The sequence below is a fragment of the Elgaria multicarinata genome, chromosome 11 (assembly GCF_023053635.1).
Source record: "Elgaria multicarinata webbii isolate HBS135686 ecotype San Diego chromosome 11, rElgMul1.1.pri, whole genome shotgun sequence".
Taxonomy (NCBI): domain Eukaryota; kingdom Metazoa; phylum Chordata; class Lepidosauria; order Squamata; family Anguidae; genus Elgaria; species Elgaria multicarinata.
In genome coordinates, this window is record NC_086181.1 from 4577117 (window position 1) to 4595564 (window position 18448).

Below are 18448 nucleotides of genomic sequence, written 5' to 3' on the forward strand. Positions count from 1 at the left end.
TGACGTAAGAGAATATTGTGGATGAAGCATCCAATCCCAGACACTCATAATCATGGGGCTGAGCTCCCCATTTCCTTGCTTGCTGATGTAGAGTTGGCTAGCTTCATTGTTTTGGTGGCTATCAATATTTCCACTTCGTCCTTCAGGAAGGGAAGAAATCAAACCAAAGCTCTGGGAACAGTTAGCACCTCTAGGCAATAGATGTATATTGGTCACTGTTTAATTCCATGGTCTGTTGACCATCTGCATACTCCAGCCTTCCCCAACCAGCTTGGTCATGATAGGAATGAGGTGAGAAGTCTCATGGCTTGATGGTCCTGAAGGGAATTGAACACACACAGAGGAGCCACAGCTGCAACAGGCACATGAAAACATGGGCAAAATGAATGACAAATGCAGTTGGTATAATAAGCCGAACTAGTCTTTGGATTTTACCCATTAGTTGCCAAAGTTAGTTGTGGACTTGTGGCCCTAGGATGGCAACTCAATCCTACAATAAGAGGCACTACTGGTGTGTGAATTGAGAATTTCACCCGTGTCATGGACGTGGTGTGTTAGTATAAATTCTTCTTCGTGGTCTCTGTGCATCACACATATGGGCTCTGCGCCTGCGCAGGGCCAGGTTCGGAAACTTCCATAGCTGAAATTCTTTTAGGTGGGAACCCCTCCCCCCACCGTCCACTGAGCATGCTCAGAGGTTCCCACCTAATCCCCTCAGTTCTCTTCAACCGCCTGTAGGGTCAACAGCGTTTGGAGACTTCTGTGTTTGGTATCGTTATACCTTAGCTGAATAATACTATTTTTCATCCTTTCCCTTAATTCTACAGTTTTCTAACCTTTTCTATATAGTTATTACAAAAAAAAAAAAAGATTTATATTTGTTGTTCGTTACCTCAGCCTTGGTGCCTATGGCACTACAAGGCCTCTTCAAGAAGTGCTCCGGTAGTGGGCAGAAGATTTCCCAAACCGACGGACATTCCCGGTATTTGCTGTGCTTGGGGGAGACGCATGTCGTCAAGTCCTGTTGTTTTTGCCTGAAATTCTCGAGGCAAACCAGGAAGAACCGATCTGATCGCCTTCGGGCGTTACTTTGGGAAAAGGCGTCGGAGGCAGTGGAGAAACCGAGTGCGTCTCGACGCTCCAAATCTCCCAACATAATGGAGTCTGTGCCCCAACCTCCTCCATTACAGAGTGATGCCTTATCGGTTCCCCCCTCCTCCTCTCTTTCCGCCTTGTCAAAAGCAGCCAGAAAAATCTCTAAGAGAGCAAGAGAGCACATTGGGTCCGAAGAACCCCAACGGAAAAAAAGCAAACTTAAATCAAAGGAGGGAAAGAAAAAATCTACAAAGTCGAACCCTTCGATACCGAAGACTCCGGTACCGACGACTTCAATAACGGAGTGCCCTACGGCAACGAGGAGCCCGATATCAAGGTTTTCTCTGCAAAAAACACCTCCAATATCGGCAAGTCCGATACCGATACTTTCGGTACCGAGAGCCTTCTCGATACCGAGACGGGCAACTCCGTCTTCTCCACCCGCCTTGACGCCGTCACGAACGGAGCAAATAATGCCTTCCCCGGTACCGTCTCTCAATATCATTACGGTACCGACAGAGGAGACAAGTTTAGGGGCATCAATCTCGGAAGGAGAGATTAGAGGCTCCTCACAAGATCCGACAATGGCAGAAGAGGGTCCTACCTCCCCTCGATACTGCCAGAGCCAACAACCAACCTTTGATACCGATGGACATCGGTACCGACAAGGACATGATTCACGACCGATGTTCGATACCGGCACACATCGGTACCGAGATTTCGATACTGACTCACATCGGTACCGAGATATGCCATTCCCCGATACCGACGGCCGTCGGTACCGTCCTGTGTCACCTTATGCCTACAAATGAGACCGTTCACCGGCTTCAATTCACTCTACTCAATATTGGCATCCTCTGTACTATCCTCCGTACCAGTACGAGGATTGGAGACATAGGCGAGAGCAAGACTTTTATTATTACCAGGAGCACTATGCCCCGTACCCGCGTTTCCGGCAACCTCCATCTGAGACAGTTTCCCGTCCTCTACCCGCGGAAGATACTGTCGCTATGCCACCACCACCGCAGCCCTCGGTACCGATGCCCCCACCTCAACAGGTGCAAACTACAGCGCCGACAACGGCGGGTACCGTCGCAGGCTCTGCAAGTGCTCGCAGCTAGAATGAGGGGAAGTGCACTGGATGAGCTCTCTGATGATGATTATTGCTCAGACTCCTCTCAGGAACCATCACCTCCACCATCATTCCCTTCACCAGATGATTTGGTGGTAGCCACAGATGTTATTTCACCTTCTGAGGACTTGACTCATTTCACAGATCAAGTACAAAGAATGGCGAGGTCCCTGGGGACCGAAACTTCTCAGCCATTGGAGAAGTTAAATGACCCAGTATACGACGACTTATACTGTGAATCGTCTACCCCAGCGGCAATCCCATACCTGCCTGTGCTATTACGCACAGCCCAACAATCGTGGAAAATGCCCTCCTCTATGCCACCAACGTCAAGGAAGTTAGATAACATCTACAAAATCCAAGAAAAGACAGCGCCGTTTCTTTTCACCCACCCCAAGCCTAATTCAATCATAGTTGAGGCATCCCAAGGACGCACTCAGAGAAAACATAATGCTCCGGTTGACAAGGAAGGTCGGAGACTGGACGGCTTGGGAAGAAGAATTTATTCTTCCACATCTTTGTCACTAAGAGTGCACAATTACCAAGCCACCATGGCTAAATATCAATCCTTTCTATGGGAAAAAATGGCATCTCTTTCTGGATATCTGCCAGACGATCAAAGAGAGTTGTCAAATGTGTTTTACACAGAAGCCATGAGGCTGTCACGCCAACAACTCAACACAGCGAGGCATGCCACTGACTGCTTCAAAAGCAATGGTGGCCTCTATCGCGCTAAGACGACATGCATGGCTTAGGTCCGCAGGACTTTCTCAAGAAGCGCGCACCTGGATAGAGGACCTTCCCTTCGACGGGGAAGGACTCTTCCACTCGTCCATGGACGAGTCTATGGAGAGCATCTAGAAAGCCAAAAATACGGCTAAGAAAATGGGGATTGGTCAGAAGCATCAACAGCTTCAGAGACTATTCCGCCAGAGACGCTGGCCGAGAACGCAGCAGCAATTCCAACTGCAAGACCGCCCTGCTGCATACCAACCTCAGGGTCAGTACAGGAGGCAACAGTACCCGGGTCGGTTCAAACAAAACAAAAGCAAGCCTGACCCGAATCAGAGATGGCGTCTTTGACTGTCATACACCAAAAAGCCTAACACCTAAGTTTGGTGACATCCTTGCCCCTTTTTTCTGCAGTTGGACCACTATTACATCCGACACATGGGTCCTTAACATCATATCTCGGGGCTACAAAATAGAATTCTCCACACACCCCTCCCCTTGGAACCGCAAGGTTCTCACCACCTACAGACGCTCTGTTGCAAGAGACTACGTCTCTGTTAGAGAAGGGCGCCATAGAGCGATTACCAACTTGCGCACTAGGAGGCGGGTTCTATTCCCACTACTTTACGGTTCCGAAGCGGGATGGGGGACTGAGACCTATTTTGGACCTTAGGGAGCTAAACAAGTTCATCGCTTCTAAAAAATTCCGGATGAACTCTTTAGCAAGCATCCTACCTTTCCTCTCCCAAGGGGATTGGTTCACGTCTATCGACCTTAAGGATGCATATTTTCATGTTTCAATCTATCCCGATCATCGCCAATACCTCAGGTTCATAGTAGGAGAAGACGTTTTCCAATTCAAAGTGCTTCCTTTTGGGCTTTCTACTGCCTCCTGAGTCTTCACAAAGTGTATGGCACCAGTTTGCGCCTTTCTGAGGACTTGAGGGGTAGAGATCTACCCCTACTTGGACGATTGGCTGATAGTGGCTAATACGGAGCAGGAAGCCGCCCATAATACCCACCTCACCATCAACCTCCTCAACGAATTAGGCCTTTGCATCAACAAAGAAAAATCAAATTTTCAACCAACTCAAAAAATAAAATTCCTTGGAGCAATTCTGGACTCAACCTGCTCCAGGGCTTTCCTCCCAGAGGATAGAGCTAATATGTTAATTAAACTTGCAATTAAGCTCTTCTGCTCTAAAATCACCTCTGCCTTCCAGGTGCAAAGGTTATTGGGTTTCATGGCAGTTACGGTCAACGTCGTCCTTTGGGCACGTCTGCACATGAGACCTCTCCAGTTGTGGCTTCTGCGGGAGTACGACAATACATTGGACGCTCATCGAGTGAAATTGTCGCTCCCTGCCAAAATAAAGGACACGCTCCTTTGGTGGATGGATTTGTCCAATATCACACAAGGCTTGGACTTCAAACCCCCAATACCATCGCAACATCTAATGACAGACGCATCCCTATTGGGCTGGGGAGCCCACTGCGGGGATCTAACCATCCAGGAGCGCTGGAGCTCCCTCGACAGAAAAAGACACATCAACGTCTTGGAGTTGATGGCTATCCAAAAAGCTCTGTATGCCTTTCAGCAGACCTTATCGGGTCATGTAATCCAGATCCATACAGACAATATGGCTGCTGTTTGGCATATAAACAAGCAAGGTGGGACGAGGTCTATGGACCTGATCTCCCTCACTCTGGACATTTGGCATTGGGAAATTGCCCACGACATGACTTTGTCTGCCATTCACATCGCAGGCCAGGACAATGTCCTGGCAGACGACCTCAGCCGCACCTTTGTGGACACGCACGAGTGGCGGATGAAAGACACTGTTCTGGACATGATGTTTCAGGCATGGGGACAACCTGTAATAGATTTGTTCGCGTCACCAGAGAACGCCATCTGCAGCCAATACTGCATGTGGGCAGGCCAAGGGGCAGCATCTCTAGGAGACGCCTTCGAGAGGATGTGGACAGGACAGCTCCTGTACCTGTTTCCCCCCATACCACTCCTCTCAAGAGTTATTATAAAGCTGCGCAGTGACAACGCCAACGCCATCTTAGTAGCACCTTGGTGGCCAAGGCAGCCGTGGTTCACTCCGCTACTCAAACTGTCCTCAGCGGAGTTTATCAGACTGCCTCAATGCCACAACCTCATATCGAAGGGGAAGGGACTCATCTTCCATCCAGATGTCAAGTCCCTAAACCTAACAGCTTGGAGGATAAGGCATCGCTAGACAACCAACCGCTGCCTACTGACGTATGGAACATTATTCTAGCAGCTAGGAAACCAGCTACTAGAAGGTTATACGCAAAAAAATGGACAGCATTTTCTGCCTTTGCCCTCAGTAGAAACGAGAACCCGTTTTCAGCACCAATAGCAACAGTGCTTTCCTTTCTTTTTTCTTTATTTAAAAAAGGACTCAAGTTCTCATCACTTAGAGTTTATTTAGCAGCTATCTCCTCACACCACTGGATTCAGGGCTGCTTTGACAAAGCAGTTCATGAAGGGCATGGAAAACACCATTCCACCAGTTCGCTGTTTTGTTCTTCAATGGAGCCTCTCCGTGGTGCTCAAGGCACTATCTGCCAAGCCCTTTGAGCCTTTAGCAAGGGCTGACTTGCAGTTACTAACTTTCAAGGTGGCATTCCTTGTTGCAGTCACATCTGCTAGGCGTGCCTCCGAACTAGCAGCACTTCGCATAGACTCACCATACACGGTGTTTCACGCTGACAAGGTGGTCCTTAGATCGGACCCAGCTTTTCTGCCAAAGGTCGTTTCTTCTTTTCACCTTGGCCAGGACATCACGCTCCCAAGTTTTTTCCCTTCGCTGACGTCACCTATTGAGTCGGCTCTGCATACCCTGGACGTAAGACGGCCCCTTGCCTTTTACCAGTCCAGAACTGCTACCCTCCGGAGATCCCATAGACTTTTTGTTTGTTATGGGGGCAAGCAAAAGGGACTTCAGGCATCTCTGCAGAGAATATCTGCTTGGGTAGTTCAGACTATTAAATTAGCCTATGAACTCGCTGGCCTCCTGTTGGAGGGTAAGGTGCGTTCTCACTCCACGAGAGGAGTGGCCACCTCTACAGCCTTTGAAAAGGGGATCGCTCTACCAGACCTCTGTAAAGTGGCTACCTGGTCGACTCCACTGACTTTTGCCAGCCACTACCGTCTGGATGTCAGATCGCGTAGAGACTGTGCTTTTGGGCGTGCCGTCTTATTGGCAATTCTGTGAGACTCACCTATCACCTGACACCACCCACCTCCGGTAAGTCAGCTTGTTAATCGCCCATATGTGTGATGCACAGAGACCACGAAGAAGAAAGACAGGTTGCTTACCTGTAACTGTAGTTCTTCGAGTGGTCATCTGTGCAGTCACACAACCCACCCACCGTCCCCACTATGGTGTCATTATTTTTGATCACGTGGTGGTTCTCCTCAGTGAGACTGTTTAGGCGGTTTCAGGAACTGAGGGGATTAGGCGGGAACCCCTGAGCATGCTCATTGTACGGTGGGGGAGGGGTTCCCGCCTAAAAGAATTTCAGCTATGGAAGTTTCCGAACCTGGCCCTGCGCAGGCGCAGAGCCCATATGTGTGACTGCACAGATGACCACTCGAAGAACTAGAGTTACAGGTAAGCAACCTGTCTTTGCCAGTGTTTCAAGGAAGTGTGATGTAGTAGTGATGGGGGACTGCAATTACCCTGATATCTGTTGGGAGACCAATACTGCCAAAAGTGGCCCCTCCAAAAAATTCCTGACATGTGTGGGTGATAACTTTCTCCTACAGAAAGTGGAGGAAGGAACTAGAGGATCTGCAATCCTTGACTTGATATTGACCAATAGGGATGACTTAGTGGGTAAAGTGGCAGTTACTGGAACTCTGGGGGAAAGTGACCACGTCATACTTGAATTCTTGATTATGAAGCGAGGGATGCTAAAAGCAATAAAAAGGCTTTCTTCAGATACGTGAGTAGTAAAAGACAGAGGAAAGAAATGGTGGTTCAACTGCTTAATGAGGATGGCAAATTGATAAAAGACAACAAACAAAAGGCTGAAGTGCTCAATTCCTACTTTGCCTCGGTCTTCTCCCAAAAGTGGGTCTATGACCCCCCTGGAAAAAGTGAAGCAGAAGTTGAGGGGGCAGGATTGCAGTTTGAGATTGATAAACAAATGGTCAAAGAATACCTAATTTCCTTGAATGAGTTTAAATCTCCAGGGCCCGATGAACTGCATCCAAGAATAATGAAGGAGCTAGCGGAAGAACTCTCAGAACCTTTGTCTATTATCTTTGCAAAATCATGGAAGACGGGTGAGGTGCCAGACGACTGGAGGAGGGCTAACGTTGTCCCTATCTTCAAAAAGGGCAAAAAGGAGGAACCTGGGAACTACAGACCAGTCAGTCTGACATCCATCCCTGGGAAAATTCTGGAGCAGGTTATAAAGAAGTCAATCTGTAAACACCTTGAAATCAATGCAGTGATTACTAGAAGCCAACATGGATTTGTCAGGAACAAATCCTGTCAGACTAATTTGATCTCATTTTTTGATAGGATAACCTCCCTTGTGGACTGTGGGAATGCTGTGGACGTCATATATCTTGACTTCAGCAAAGCTTTTGACAAAGTACCACATGACATTCTGATTAACAAACTAGCTAAAAGTGGGCTAGATGGAACAACTATTAGGTGGATCCACAGCTGGCTACAGAATCGGACTCAAAGAGTACTTATCAATGGAACCTTCTCAAACTGGGGAGAGGCAACGAGTGGGGTGCCGCAGGGCTCAGTCCTGGGCCCAGTGCTCTTCAACATTTTTATTAATGATTTGGACAAGGAGGTGCAGGGAATGCTGATCGAATTTGCAGATGACACAAAATTGGGTGGGATAGCTAATACCCTAGAAGACAGAAACAAAGTTCAAAGTGATCTTGATAGGCTGGAGTGCTCGGCTGAAAACAACAGAATGAAATTTAACAGGGATAAATGCCAAGTTCTACATTTAAGGAATAGAAACCAAATGCACAGTTACAAGATGGGGGACACTTGGCTCAGCAATACTACAAACGAGAAAGATCTTGGAATTGTTGTAGATCACAAGCTGAATATGAGCCAACAGTGCGATATGGCTGCAAGAAAGGCCAATGCTATTTGGGGCTGCATTAATAGAAGTATAGCTTCCAAATCACGTGAGGTACTGGTTCCTCTCTATTCGGCCCTGGTTAGGCCTCATCTAGAGTATTGTGTCCAGTTCTGGGCTCCACAATTCAAGAAGGACGCAGACAAGCTGGAGCGTGTTCAGAAGAGGGCAACCAGGATGATCAGGGGTCTGGAAACAAAGCCCTATGAAGAGAGACTGAAAGAACTGGGCATGTTTAGCCTGGAGAAGAGAAGATTGAGGGGAGACATGATAGCACTCTTCAAATACTTAAAAGGTTGTCACACAGAGGAGGGCCAGGATCTCTTCTCGATCCTCCCAGAGTGCAGGACACGGAATAACGGGCTCAAGTTTAAGGAAGGCAGATTCCGGCTGGACATCAGGAAAAACTTCCTAACTGTTAGAGCAGTGCGACGGTGGAATCAGTTACCTAGGGAGGTTGTGGGCTCTCCCACACTAGAAGCATTCAAGAGGCAGCTGGCCAACCATCTGTCAGGGATGCTTTAGGGTGGATTCCTCCATTGAGCAGGGGGTTGGACTTGATGGCCTTGTAGGCCCCTTCCAGCTCTGCTATTCTATGATTCTATGATAAGGTAACCTCTCTTGTGGACCGTGGGAACGCTGTGGACGTCATATATCTTGACTTCAGCAAAGCTTTTGACAAAGTACCACATGACATTCTGATTAACAAACTAGCTAAAAGTGGGCTAGATGGAACAACTATTAGGTGGATTCACAGTTGGCTACAGAATTGAGCAGGGGGTTGGACTCGATGGCCTTGTAGGCCCCTTCCAACTCTGCTATTCTATGATTCCATGATAAGATATATATGTCTTCCTAGATATATTAATGGAGCAAAGTGACCAAACTGATCTTAGAATAGCAGTGGAGTTGGTGGCTTCGATGTCAGTGGAGTGGTGAATTTGCTCCAGGTCCAGATCTACACCAAGTATGATAGAACACTTTGAAAACTATATGGAGTATGTTCTGGGCCCCAACAGTGGTCAATATTATTACAAACCATTTTAAAGCCTTTGTGTAGATCCTGCCCTAGCTTCAGCCAGACCTCTAAAGGAGCTATCCAAGGTGCTCCTTTAAGAGTTGGTGACTGCAACCCAGAGCAGATTCACTGCCCCACTGACATCAGAGCCACCAGCCTATGTAGGAGAAGGCTTAAGTCCCCTACTGGTGAAGGAACACAGTAACAGGCGCCATTCCCTTTGTGAAGAAACCTTGTGCTGCGGCTCGTCCAAAGGGAGGTACGTGGTATTGGCCAGTTTTGATGATGAGCTTTAGGAAACTCTTGTGTTGTGGACAGATGAAAAACTGAAAGTGTTGCCTTTAGTTAAGGAACACAAATCAGAGACCAGCATGAGGCAGGCTACTTGGGTTATCATACCGAATTCCCTGGGAGTGATGAAAATATTTTTTATCCCTTGTATAAGTCCAGATCAGAGGCCTTCATCTTTTGTGGTGTGTGTGTTTCTGTGTGTATTAGCAATACCAGGCATATTTCTATGCCGCCTTTGTGCCGGAGAGCACTGGCCTCTTAAAGTAAAGAGTCGGATTAGTAAAAGTTGTCTGAGGTGGCAAAAGCATCAGAGGTGGTGAAAAACCAAGAGGACCCCATCTTACATTTTGAAAATTTCTCAAGGTTCTGAAGAACTTAGACCCACCATTCTCTAGGCCAATTCCTTCCTGGAGTCTGTCCATGACTGCTTTGATGTCAAAACATTTGAACCCCATGCCAGGTCTGACTTTAGACTGCTCACTTTTAAAGCGCTCTGGATGCTGAGCAAGTGAACTAGCAGCTCTTGGGTCTGATCTCCCTTTCGCAGTCCTCAGGACTCTTCCCGTCTTTTTTTCTGAACTAGACCTCATTTTCTGAGTCCTCCCTCCACACTTTAGATATATGGAGGGCTCTGGCTTTATATCTTCAGCGAACATTCTTCTTTTGGAAATCTCAGAAACTCTTTGCCTGCTATGCTAGCAAACATAAATGTCTTGCTGTCTCAACTCAGCGCCTTTCAGTTTGGGTTTTGGAAACTGTGGCACTTCTCTACACTTTGGTTTAACGCCCAGTGCTGCAGTCGGTATGGGTCCATTCCACCAGGGCTGTTGCTTCCTTGGGTTGCTTTTTCCTCTTAAGGAATTAGGCAGCTACCTGGTTGCAGCCCACAATGTTCATTAAACATTTCTGCCTCAACGTTCGCACACGAAAAGATGTCTCCTTCAGATGTGCAGTGCCGGCTTGTATATTGAATTGCCCGCCTGTTTCCACCTCCTTTGGTAAGTCAGCTGGCTAACTGCTCATCTGTATGATGCATAGAGGCCACAAAGAAGCAGTCACACCACTCACCTTCCTACCCCGCTTCAGGTGTTCTAATATGTTTTCACTATTCCTCTCCATCTCGAGCTGACATAGCGGCATCCTCAGAGAAGCTGAGGGGAAAGGCAGGAGTTCTGCCCTAGGTATGCACAGGGAAGGGGAGGCAGTCTTCCTGCCTAAAAGTTTCAGTTCTAGAAAGCCCTGGCAACTCTGTGCAGACACAGAACCCATACGTGTGAATGCACTGATGACCATTCTAAGAACGATAGTTATACGTAAGCAACCTGTCCTGTGGGAACCAGCTCCTATATTTCTATACCAAGAGAGTGATTTGGACCTCATAGATGAAGAGGTCCTCAGATAAGGAGGAGATGAATGAGGGGCAGCGTCCATCTGTCAGGGAGGGGGAGAGGAAGAATCCCAAACCAATGGTGCAGTGGAAGGAACAGGAACAGAATGGGTGATAACTGAAACTGCAGCTCCCAAAGTCCTCAGGACTGATACTGGTATTGTTGGTTGGCTTGATAGCCAACCGTTTAACTGTATTAGTAGTTTTACTGCTTTTAAATTATATATCGTTTTAATTTGGTTTATGGTTTAATTTGTTTTTAGCTGTATATACTGTATGCTTTTATTTGTACGCTGCCCTGAGATCCTATTGATATAGGGCGGGATATAAATGTTTTAAATAAATAAATAAATTGCTGGAATTTGGATTGTGACAGTGAGGGCCAAACACATGCCCAGATGGCTGCAAGTCTTCTTTCAGTGGAAAGGGGTATAAATCCCAGGGCCTGGTAAGCAGTCTAAGGCTGCATTCAGACAACATGATTGTCAACAGTGGGTGGAGTAATAATCAACTCCGCATTTGTTTATCTAGGGGGTACTCCCCACACAACATGATAATAATCCACTATGATATGGATTAAGATCAGCATTTAGTTGCCTGTTAGTCCACGCTGAGTTGACTCACTCATCGCCTGCCCTCTCTCCCCCTTCAGTCCTCCTGCTAGTATCCCATCAGCATTGCTGTTAGAAATCTATCCTGCCAGCTGGACTAGGGCGGCAGACACCGCTTGACTGCTCTTGCCTTGCAACTCTGTGGCTGACGTAATAACCAACGGTGCCTTTCACACAACACAATAACCAATGGTGGTTCAAATAGCCAACTCTGCACAGACTTTGGTTATTTGTGTTGGTTATTTCGGCCAAATAGCCAACCATTGGTTAAAAAGCTCCATCCACACAACATGATTACCCATGGTGGGTTAAATAACCAACCATCGACTATTAAAACCACCATGGATTATTGTGTTGTCTGAACCCAGTCAGTGACAGTTCTGCACAGCTACAGAACCCATCTGTGTAACTGCCTAGAGCAGTGGTTCCCAAAGTGGGTGGTACTGCCCCCTTGGGGTCAGTGGGATTGCATAGGGGAGCATTAAGAGGCAAGGGGGTGGCAGAGGGTGCTCGAGGTGGTCTTTTCCGAGACGTGCCTCTCCAGAAGGTCTTAAAATCCTGGGACATTTTTGTGGGAGAAGGTAGTTTGGTCCCAAGCCATATAGGGGAAGAATCCACACATGTAGTAATACCGTATGCTGAACATACAGAGTGCAGGGCAGGATAGGGCCGGGCAGTCTTTGTTTTAATGCAAAATCACGTTCCCCTGGGATTTTCCATTAAGACAAGGCATGTGCTTCCTGCACGTCTTGTTTTAAAACGAAAGTGCAGCATTTTTGCCACTGCTGAATTGCCCCCAAATTGCAGTAGCAATTCTGATAGTGGAGACTATGGCCCTTGATGGGTTCTGGGATTGCAAATCCCCCTGGACCCTCTGAAGCTGTCCACCCCTGGTGTAGACAATGCTAGCCTAGAAGTACCAATGTTACAAGATGGTGTCATATGTTCACATAAAAGCTGGAGGGGTTCTATATGACACTCCTTCCTATAAGTAAAGAGTAAATCCTCATTGTGGGAATATGAGGGAAGAGAAGGACATCATAGGTTCACTGTTTTTAACTTTTGTAAACCGCCCAGAGTGCTTCAGCTCTGGGGTGGTATATAAGTATAAATAATAATAATAATAATAATAATAATAATAATAATTCTTTTCAAAAGAACATGAGCCATGCTTGGTCAGACCAAGGGTCCAGTATTCTCTTTACGCCGTGGTCAAACAGCTGCCCATGGACAACCTGCAAGCAGGATATGAGTGCAGCAGCACCCTCCATCAATGTTCACCAGCAATTGGTGTACATTAGCATAATTTAATTGAATAAACTAAAAAAATGTAATTGGATTTTGAATAAATATTCAACTAATTGTTACTGTTTTGAATTTTATTATTATCTTCCTTAGTGGGTCATAGAAAACCACTATTCTGAATAAAGATTTTTATAGTGTAGGGTAGAGGGGCACTGGGCATGAGTTTGTGGAACCAAGGGGGCGGTTACTTGAAAAAGTTTGGGAACCACTAGCCTAGAGGATCAACTGAAAAGTTAGAGCTCTGCACTTTATGAAGTCTACAAACTATATAGAAACACTCTTTCATCTGCTCTAGAATGACCGTGGAAAAGCACTAAAAGCCATGGAAACCACCTGGAATAACATGGAGAAAAAGGAGAAGTTGATGTGGATCAAGAAAGCAGCAGAAGATCAGAAACGATATGAGGTTGGTATTGGTGTGTTTGTAAAAGAGCAGCTTGTTTCAGAATGATGGCAGTGCTGCCAGTGTGTGTGCATGGCTTGCATTTTCACAGGACTGCAGAGGAATGGCTACAGAATAGAGCATCTCAACTGCATGAGAATCTCCACTTCCATTTTAAAAAGAAAGGAAGCAGCAGCAAGTTTCTAGCTGCAGTGAAATTTGCTTCAAAGTATGTGGCCAGTGCCAGTGAAGTGGCTGAATAACATTAGGTGTCACTTACACGGATTGCAGGATTCATCTTTTTTTCCTTTGATTGCCTGAGTACTAAATTGTGTTCTATTTTTCTTAGCGCTGTGTTCACACAGCTCCTCTGTTTTACAGCTTAGGAGTGCAAATTTCTATATAATGAAAATTTCAGTTTTAAATTCTAAAGCAAGTTATTAGTTTTCATGGTTGTTGAAGAAAACTAATGAATGTCAATGCTTCCATGTGAAGACTCAGGCATCTTAGGAGAGGCAGGGGGGACAGTTAAAATTTCCTGGTCTCTCCCCTTGAGCTGGGCCATTCTCCATTTTATCAGTCTGTTTCTTCACCCTTTTCTTTTTTGCAGCGAGAACTGAGTGAGATGAGGGCACCGCCATGCTCAACAAATGCCTCCAAGAAGATGAAATTCCAGGGTGAGCCGAAGAAACCCCCTATGTGAGTATTGCTGTTTGGGGTTGGGTTGGTGATGGGTAGTTGCATGCTTATGTTCAGAGGTGCATTTTTTGGCAGATAAGTCAACTTGAGGTGGGGCAATGGTCAGTTATGGATGAGGGAAATTTATTTTATTTTACTTTATTCCTATAGTATGTTTTTCAGCTAATGTTCTCAAAGAGTTGTTATCTTTATTTATATCCCACCTTTTGCCCAATTTAAAATTTTGAAAGCAACCATAGAAGCTGAAATCACTTTAGAATGAACAGAGAGCGAGCAGAACTACTTATAAAAAGGACGTAATTCTCTAAAAGATTAGTGAAGCTAAAAGACTTCACCTGTTTTCTGTCTGGAACAAAGAAAAGAAAACCAGTGGGCCTTGTTGGAGAGGCCGTTCAAGTTCTGGGCTCATTGCACACACACCTTGCAGGACTCCTGTCACTGAAGGCTAGACCCCTCCATGTCAAGGATGGGGGCAGGTTATGAAGTGCTGCTGCTCTGGTGGGGACTAAACCTGCCACTGATTGCTACAGTGGCCCCCAGCCACTGATCATCAGGTCAGCTTCTGCTTTTGTAGTCCCACCTTTTTATCAGTACAGCCCTACCATAGGTCTGTTTCTTGATCATGCTACAGTGTGACATAATATTGGAAGTTAACATCCATGAACAGGAAGGCCAGAAATATCTCCAAGTAGCTAATTACTGTTCATATAGTTCCTAGAAGTCTCTGAGAATGACAGTTACCTGTTCTCAGCAGCATAGATCCATCTAATTGGAAGAGAAAGGCTCCATGTAATTGGTTGTCTGGTTGTGGGAAGTCTGGAACCTGAGAAGGGTGCATCAGGAATGTCAGGGTTAAGTAGGCCCTGCCATCTTTTTTTTCTCCACCCCCACCCACCCCGCCCCACCAAATTTACTCAGATTTTCTCTCTCCCTGCCTTCTGTGTTCTCACCAGGAACGGGTATCAGAAGTTTTCTCAGGAACTGCTTTCAAATGGCGAACTCAACCACCTTCCTCTGAAGGAGCGGATGGTGGAGATCGGAAGCCGTTGGCAGCGCATTTCTCAGAGCCAAAAGGAACAGTACAAGAAGTTGGCTGAAGAGCAGCAGAAACAGTACAAAGTGCACCTGGATATGTGGCTCAAGGTGAGCTGGTGGTGGGAGAAAGGAAGAGGAGGACAGGTAGGAGCTTCAGGGTATTATGCTAAAGGTTAAATTGAGCCATATTGTCCTTTAACAACGGCTCTGCAACCAGAAGTTTCTTTTTCAGTGTGTATCTGTATTCAGTTCTGCTCTCTCCCAGATCTTACCAGCAACACACAGACCTAAACCCCATGAGAGACTTTGAGCCAGGTCTCCCCCTACCTCCAAAGTCCTCAGCTGCCTTGCCTCACTGATCATCCTGCATCACAAAGCTTCCTCTTTGTTTGTATACCTTGCCTGAGGTCTTTGTTTTGTTTTGTTTTTCCTCAGCCCCAAACAAACTTCCACTGTCCTCACAGCATCTGCCCAGCTTTCCGGCATTCTCCAGCCCCCATTCCCTATCCGTAAAATGGAATAATCATTTATAGGGCAAAACTCAGTGAAGGCTAGTAAATGCTTTGCCAGAAATGCAGGTTTAAAGCACTGATGGGGAATGATTAGTGAGTGGTAATACATTCTGGTTGTTCTAGGTAACTGTTTTTCGATCAGTCCACCCCACTCTCCATGTTTTGAATAACCTTGTGAAGCCTTTAATCTTGATTTCCCCCTCCTCTGTCTTCTCTACAGAGTTTGTCACCGCAGGAGAGAGCTGCATACAAAGAACATACCTCCAGTGTTAGTGTCTTGCAAGTATTTGGGGCGTGAGGGTGTGGTGTGCATGCGTGGGCCTGGCAGGAGTATTTCTTGAGCCTTATCCCTCACATGCAGTGTAGCTTGGAAGGGGCTCTAGCTTGGTGAAAGGAAACCCGTATTTGCATGCCTGAGATCTTGGGTTCCATGTTCTGCCCTTCCAGTGAGCATCTTGGTTTAATTGGACTTAGGAAGATTTACGTTTTCTGAGATGCTGGAGGCAATCAGCGGTTTCTAGCCATGATGGCTATGTATTACCTTATATCGGAGGTATTATGCCTCTAAATACCAGTTGCTGGGGAACTCGAATGGGAGGGTGCTTTGTCCTCCTACTGGTGGCTTCTCACAGGCATCTGGTTGGCCACTGTGCGAACAGAATGCTGACTAGATAGGTGTTTGGGTCTAATTCAGCATGATTGCTCTCATCTGAGTTTGAGACTCGCTAATCAGTCAGGGACGGTAATACCGAAGCAGGGAAATTCCAAAATCCATAATAGTTTACCTTTATTAAGCCACCTGAAAGATCACAAAAAATGTGCAAGCTTTTGAGTTCTCCAGATCTCTTTGTCAGGCAAGATGATACAAAGAGTGTGTGTGTATTAGTTTCCTTTCTATTCTCTCTACGCCCCTGCCCCCCAACATACAAACACACACACACACACACACACACGCACACTTTTTATAATATCATGCCTGATAAAGAGACCTGGAGAACTCAAAAGCTTGCAAATCTTTTGTGCTCTTTAAGTTGACCTAATATGAATTTTGGATTTTTTTCTTATAGCCAATACAACTACCTTTGCTTTTTCTGAAGTAGAGACCTAATCATGCTTACTCAGAAATACGTCCTTGTCAGCTCAAAGGGACATAGTAGAAAGTAAGTGTGTTAGCATTGCAGCTCAGTGGCCTATCTGTTTAAAATATATATTTTGCCCTATATTGTTTAACAGTCTAAGAGTTACAAAGAAGGTGAAAATCCTCTAGACCCCTAAACCAAGAGTCTCTACCATGGCATCCACCAACCGATTGGTGGATGCCATGGTGGCATCCCGTGGATGATTGGAGCGATTCTTTCATTCATTCATGGGGGGGCAGATTCTTCTTTGCTGAAAAATTCAAGGGGGGGGCAAAAATCAACACCACACAAAAGAGCCCTTGAGGCAACAGATCCTAGTGGGGTGATCTTCACCCACCCCTCCAGCTGATTTTTAGAGGGGGCTTATTGTTTCTAATCCTATTCAATAAAATGGAGCAATTTTGTCCATTAACTTAAAAAGGGAGGGAAAAAGTCCTCTCTGCCAAAGATTGGCTGGGGTGGTAAAGCGCGCGCACACACACACACACACACCAGGAACCTTGGGGCAACAGAGTCCTTGACAGGGAATGACCTTTGCCCCCAGTCAGTTTTCAGCACAAGGGCTTTTTCTTGCTCCATGCAAGTAAATTTGCTATGTTCACTTGCCTGGAGATAGAGGGAGAGGAAAAGGGAAGGAGGAGCCAGAGAGAGACGCCAGAGTGAGTAGCACACACCCAAGGTACGCATTCGTGCACACAGGTGAGCAAGCCGGATGCCGGCATAGGGCTAGCGATGGAGGTAGAAATAAAACACAACTCCCTTCTGGATTTCACTGTGGCTGCACTGAACATGCAAGAAGTTGCTAAGCAGCAAGCAGGCAAAGTCTTTCAGGTATTTGTCAGTGTGTCCAAGTATACGCAAGTTAAGCAGTGTGTACTCGTTATCTAGCAACGATTCCCCTTTCCTTTCCCCCTATAGGAAACTGTAGAGTTGGACTATTGGAAATATACAAGTTGGCCAAATGTTGTGGGGGGGGGGGGATATCCTGGCTGAGTAGAAAACATGAGTTGCTTTTGTATTCTACTCTGCTAAATTTTCAGAATCTATAACTGTAAGAACTTGATCGTTTGTACAGGAATGTCTTTGGGGACTCGTGCTCGTTTCCAGGGGTGAAAGAGTTAGAGTGTCATCAGACGAGCATTTTATTGCACGCACATTACTGCCCACTCACGGTTTGTCGCAGGTCCTTTTGACCCCTTCTGCTCATTTTCCCATTGCAAAAAAAGACCTGGAAAATCCAATTTTGTTTAGTTGTAGCAAAACGTGCCACCATTTCCTGCTGTGTGCAGGAGAAGCAGTGGGATAAAAATGGCCACTGAATGGGCCATGTGGTCACTGTTAACATCCCCTTTCTTCTCCATGTAAGGAAAGAGGAAGTATTGTGGGACAGAAGTGGGGGCAGGGAGGGGGAAGCGATGGTAAGGAAACGCGATTTCCCCCGTGTCTGATGACGCTCTTAGGGGGACATTCTGCCTCTTGTAGCTGAGTGTTTTCCATGTTGATTCCCTCTCTTGCAACCCCCGCTGCCCACTTGTATCTCAACAGAAACGCAAGAACATGGGGAAGATGCGGGGCCCAAACCCCAAGATGAAACCCTCAATACAGTCAAAGTCGGTAAGCACCTCCGCACTGCTTCTCCCTCATGCAGCTGATGCCCAGCATGAAACGTTCTAGGCAGTCAACTTTTTTCCAGTGTGATACACCTTCAAAAGGGCCCTAACTGAACTTGAGAACTGAGTTTTCTTTCTGGAATGGTCTGGTGAAGAAGGCCCACCATGTACAAAATAATTTGTTCTCCGGGTTGCTGTGCGGAAGGCATCCCACAATGGGTTATCTGCCCCTGTCGCCCAGGAAAAGCAGGGACTCACGTGACTGAGTTTTAAGCCCTCTTATCAGTCTGAAGCTCTTCCTAGCCAGTTCATCCTTGCTTTTCGCCCAGGACAGAGCTAATTCTCATCT

General features: G+C 46.3%; 1 protein-coding gene across 4 annotated transcripts in view; it reads left to right on the top strand.

The window, feature by feature from the left end:
• Nucleotides 1-18448, top strand: part of UBTF (upstream binding transcription factor) — a 66777-nt gene that overhangs the window by 36514 nt on the left and 11815 nt on the right. For all 4 annotated transcript variants that reach the window (XM_063138292.1, XM_063138295.1, XM_063138294.1 and 1 more), the window contains 5 exons: nucleotides 13018-13128; nucleotides 13715-13803; nucleotides 14757-14946; nucleotides 15571-15618; nucleotides 18035-18103. In XM_063138292.1, coding sequence (XP_062994362.1) covers nucleotides 13018-13128; nucleotides 13715-13803; nucleotides 14757-14946; nucleotides 15571-15618; nucleotides 18035-18103 — 507 coding nt within the window. The remainder of the gene's footprint in view (nucleotides 1-13017; nucleotides 13129-13714; nucleotides 13804-14756; nucleotides 14947-15570; nucleotides 15619-18034; nucleotides 18104-18448) is intronic.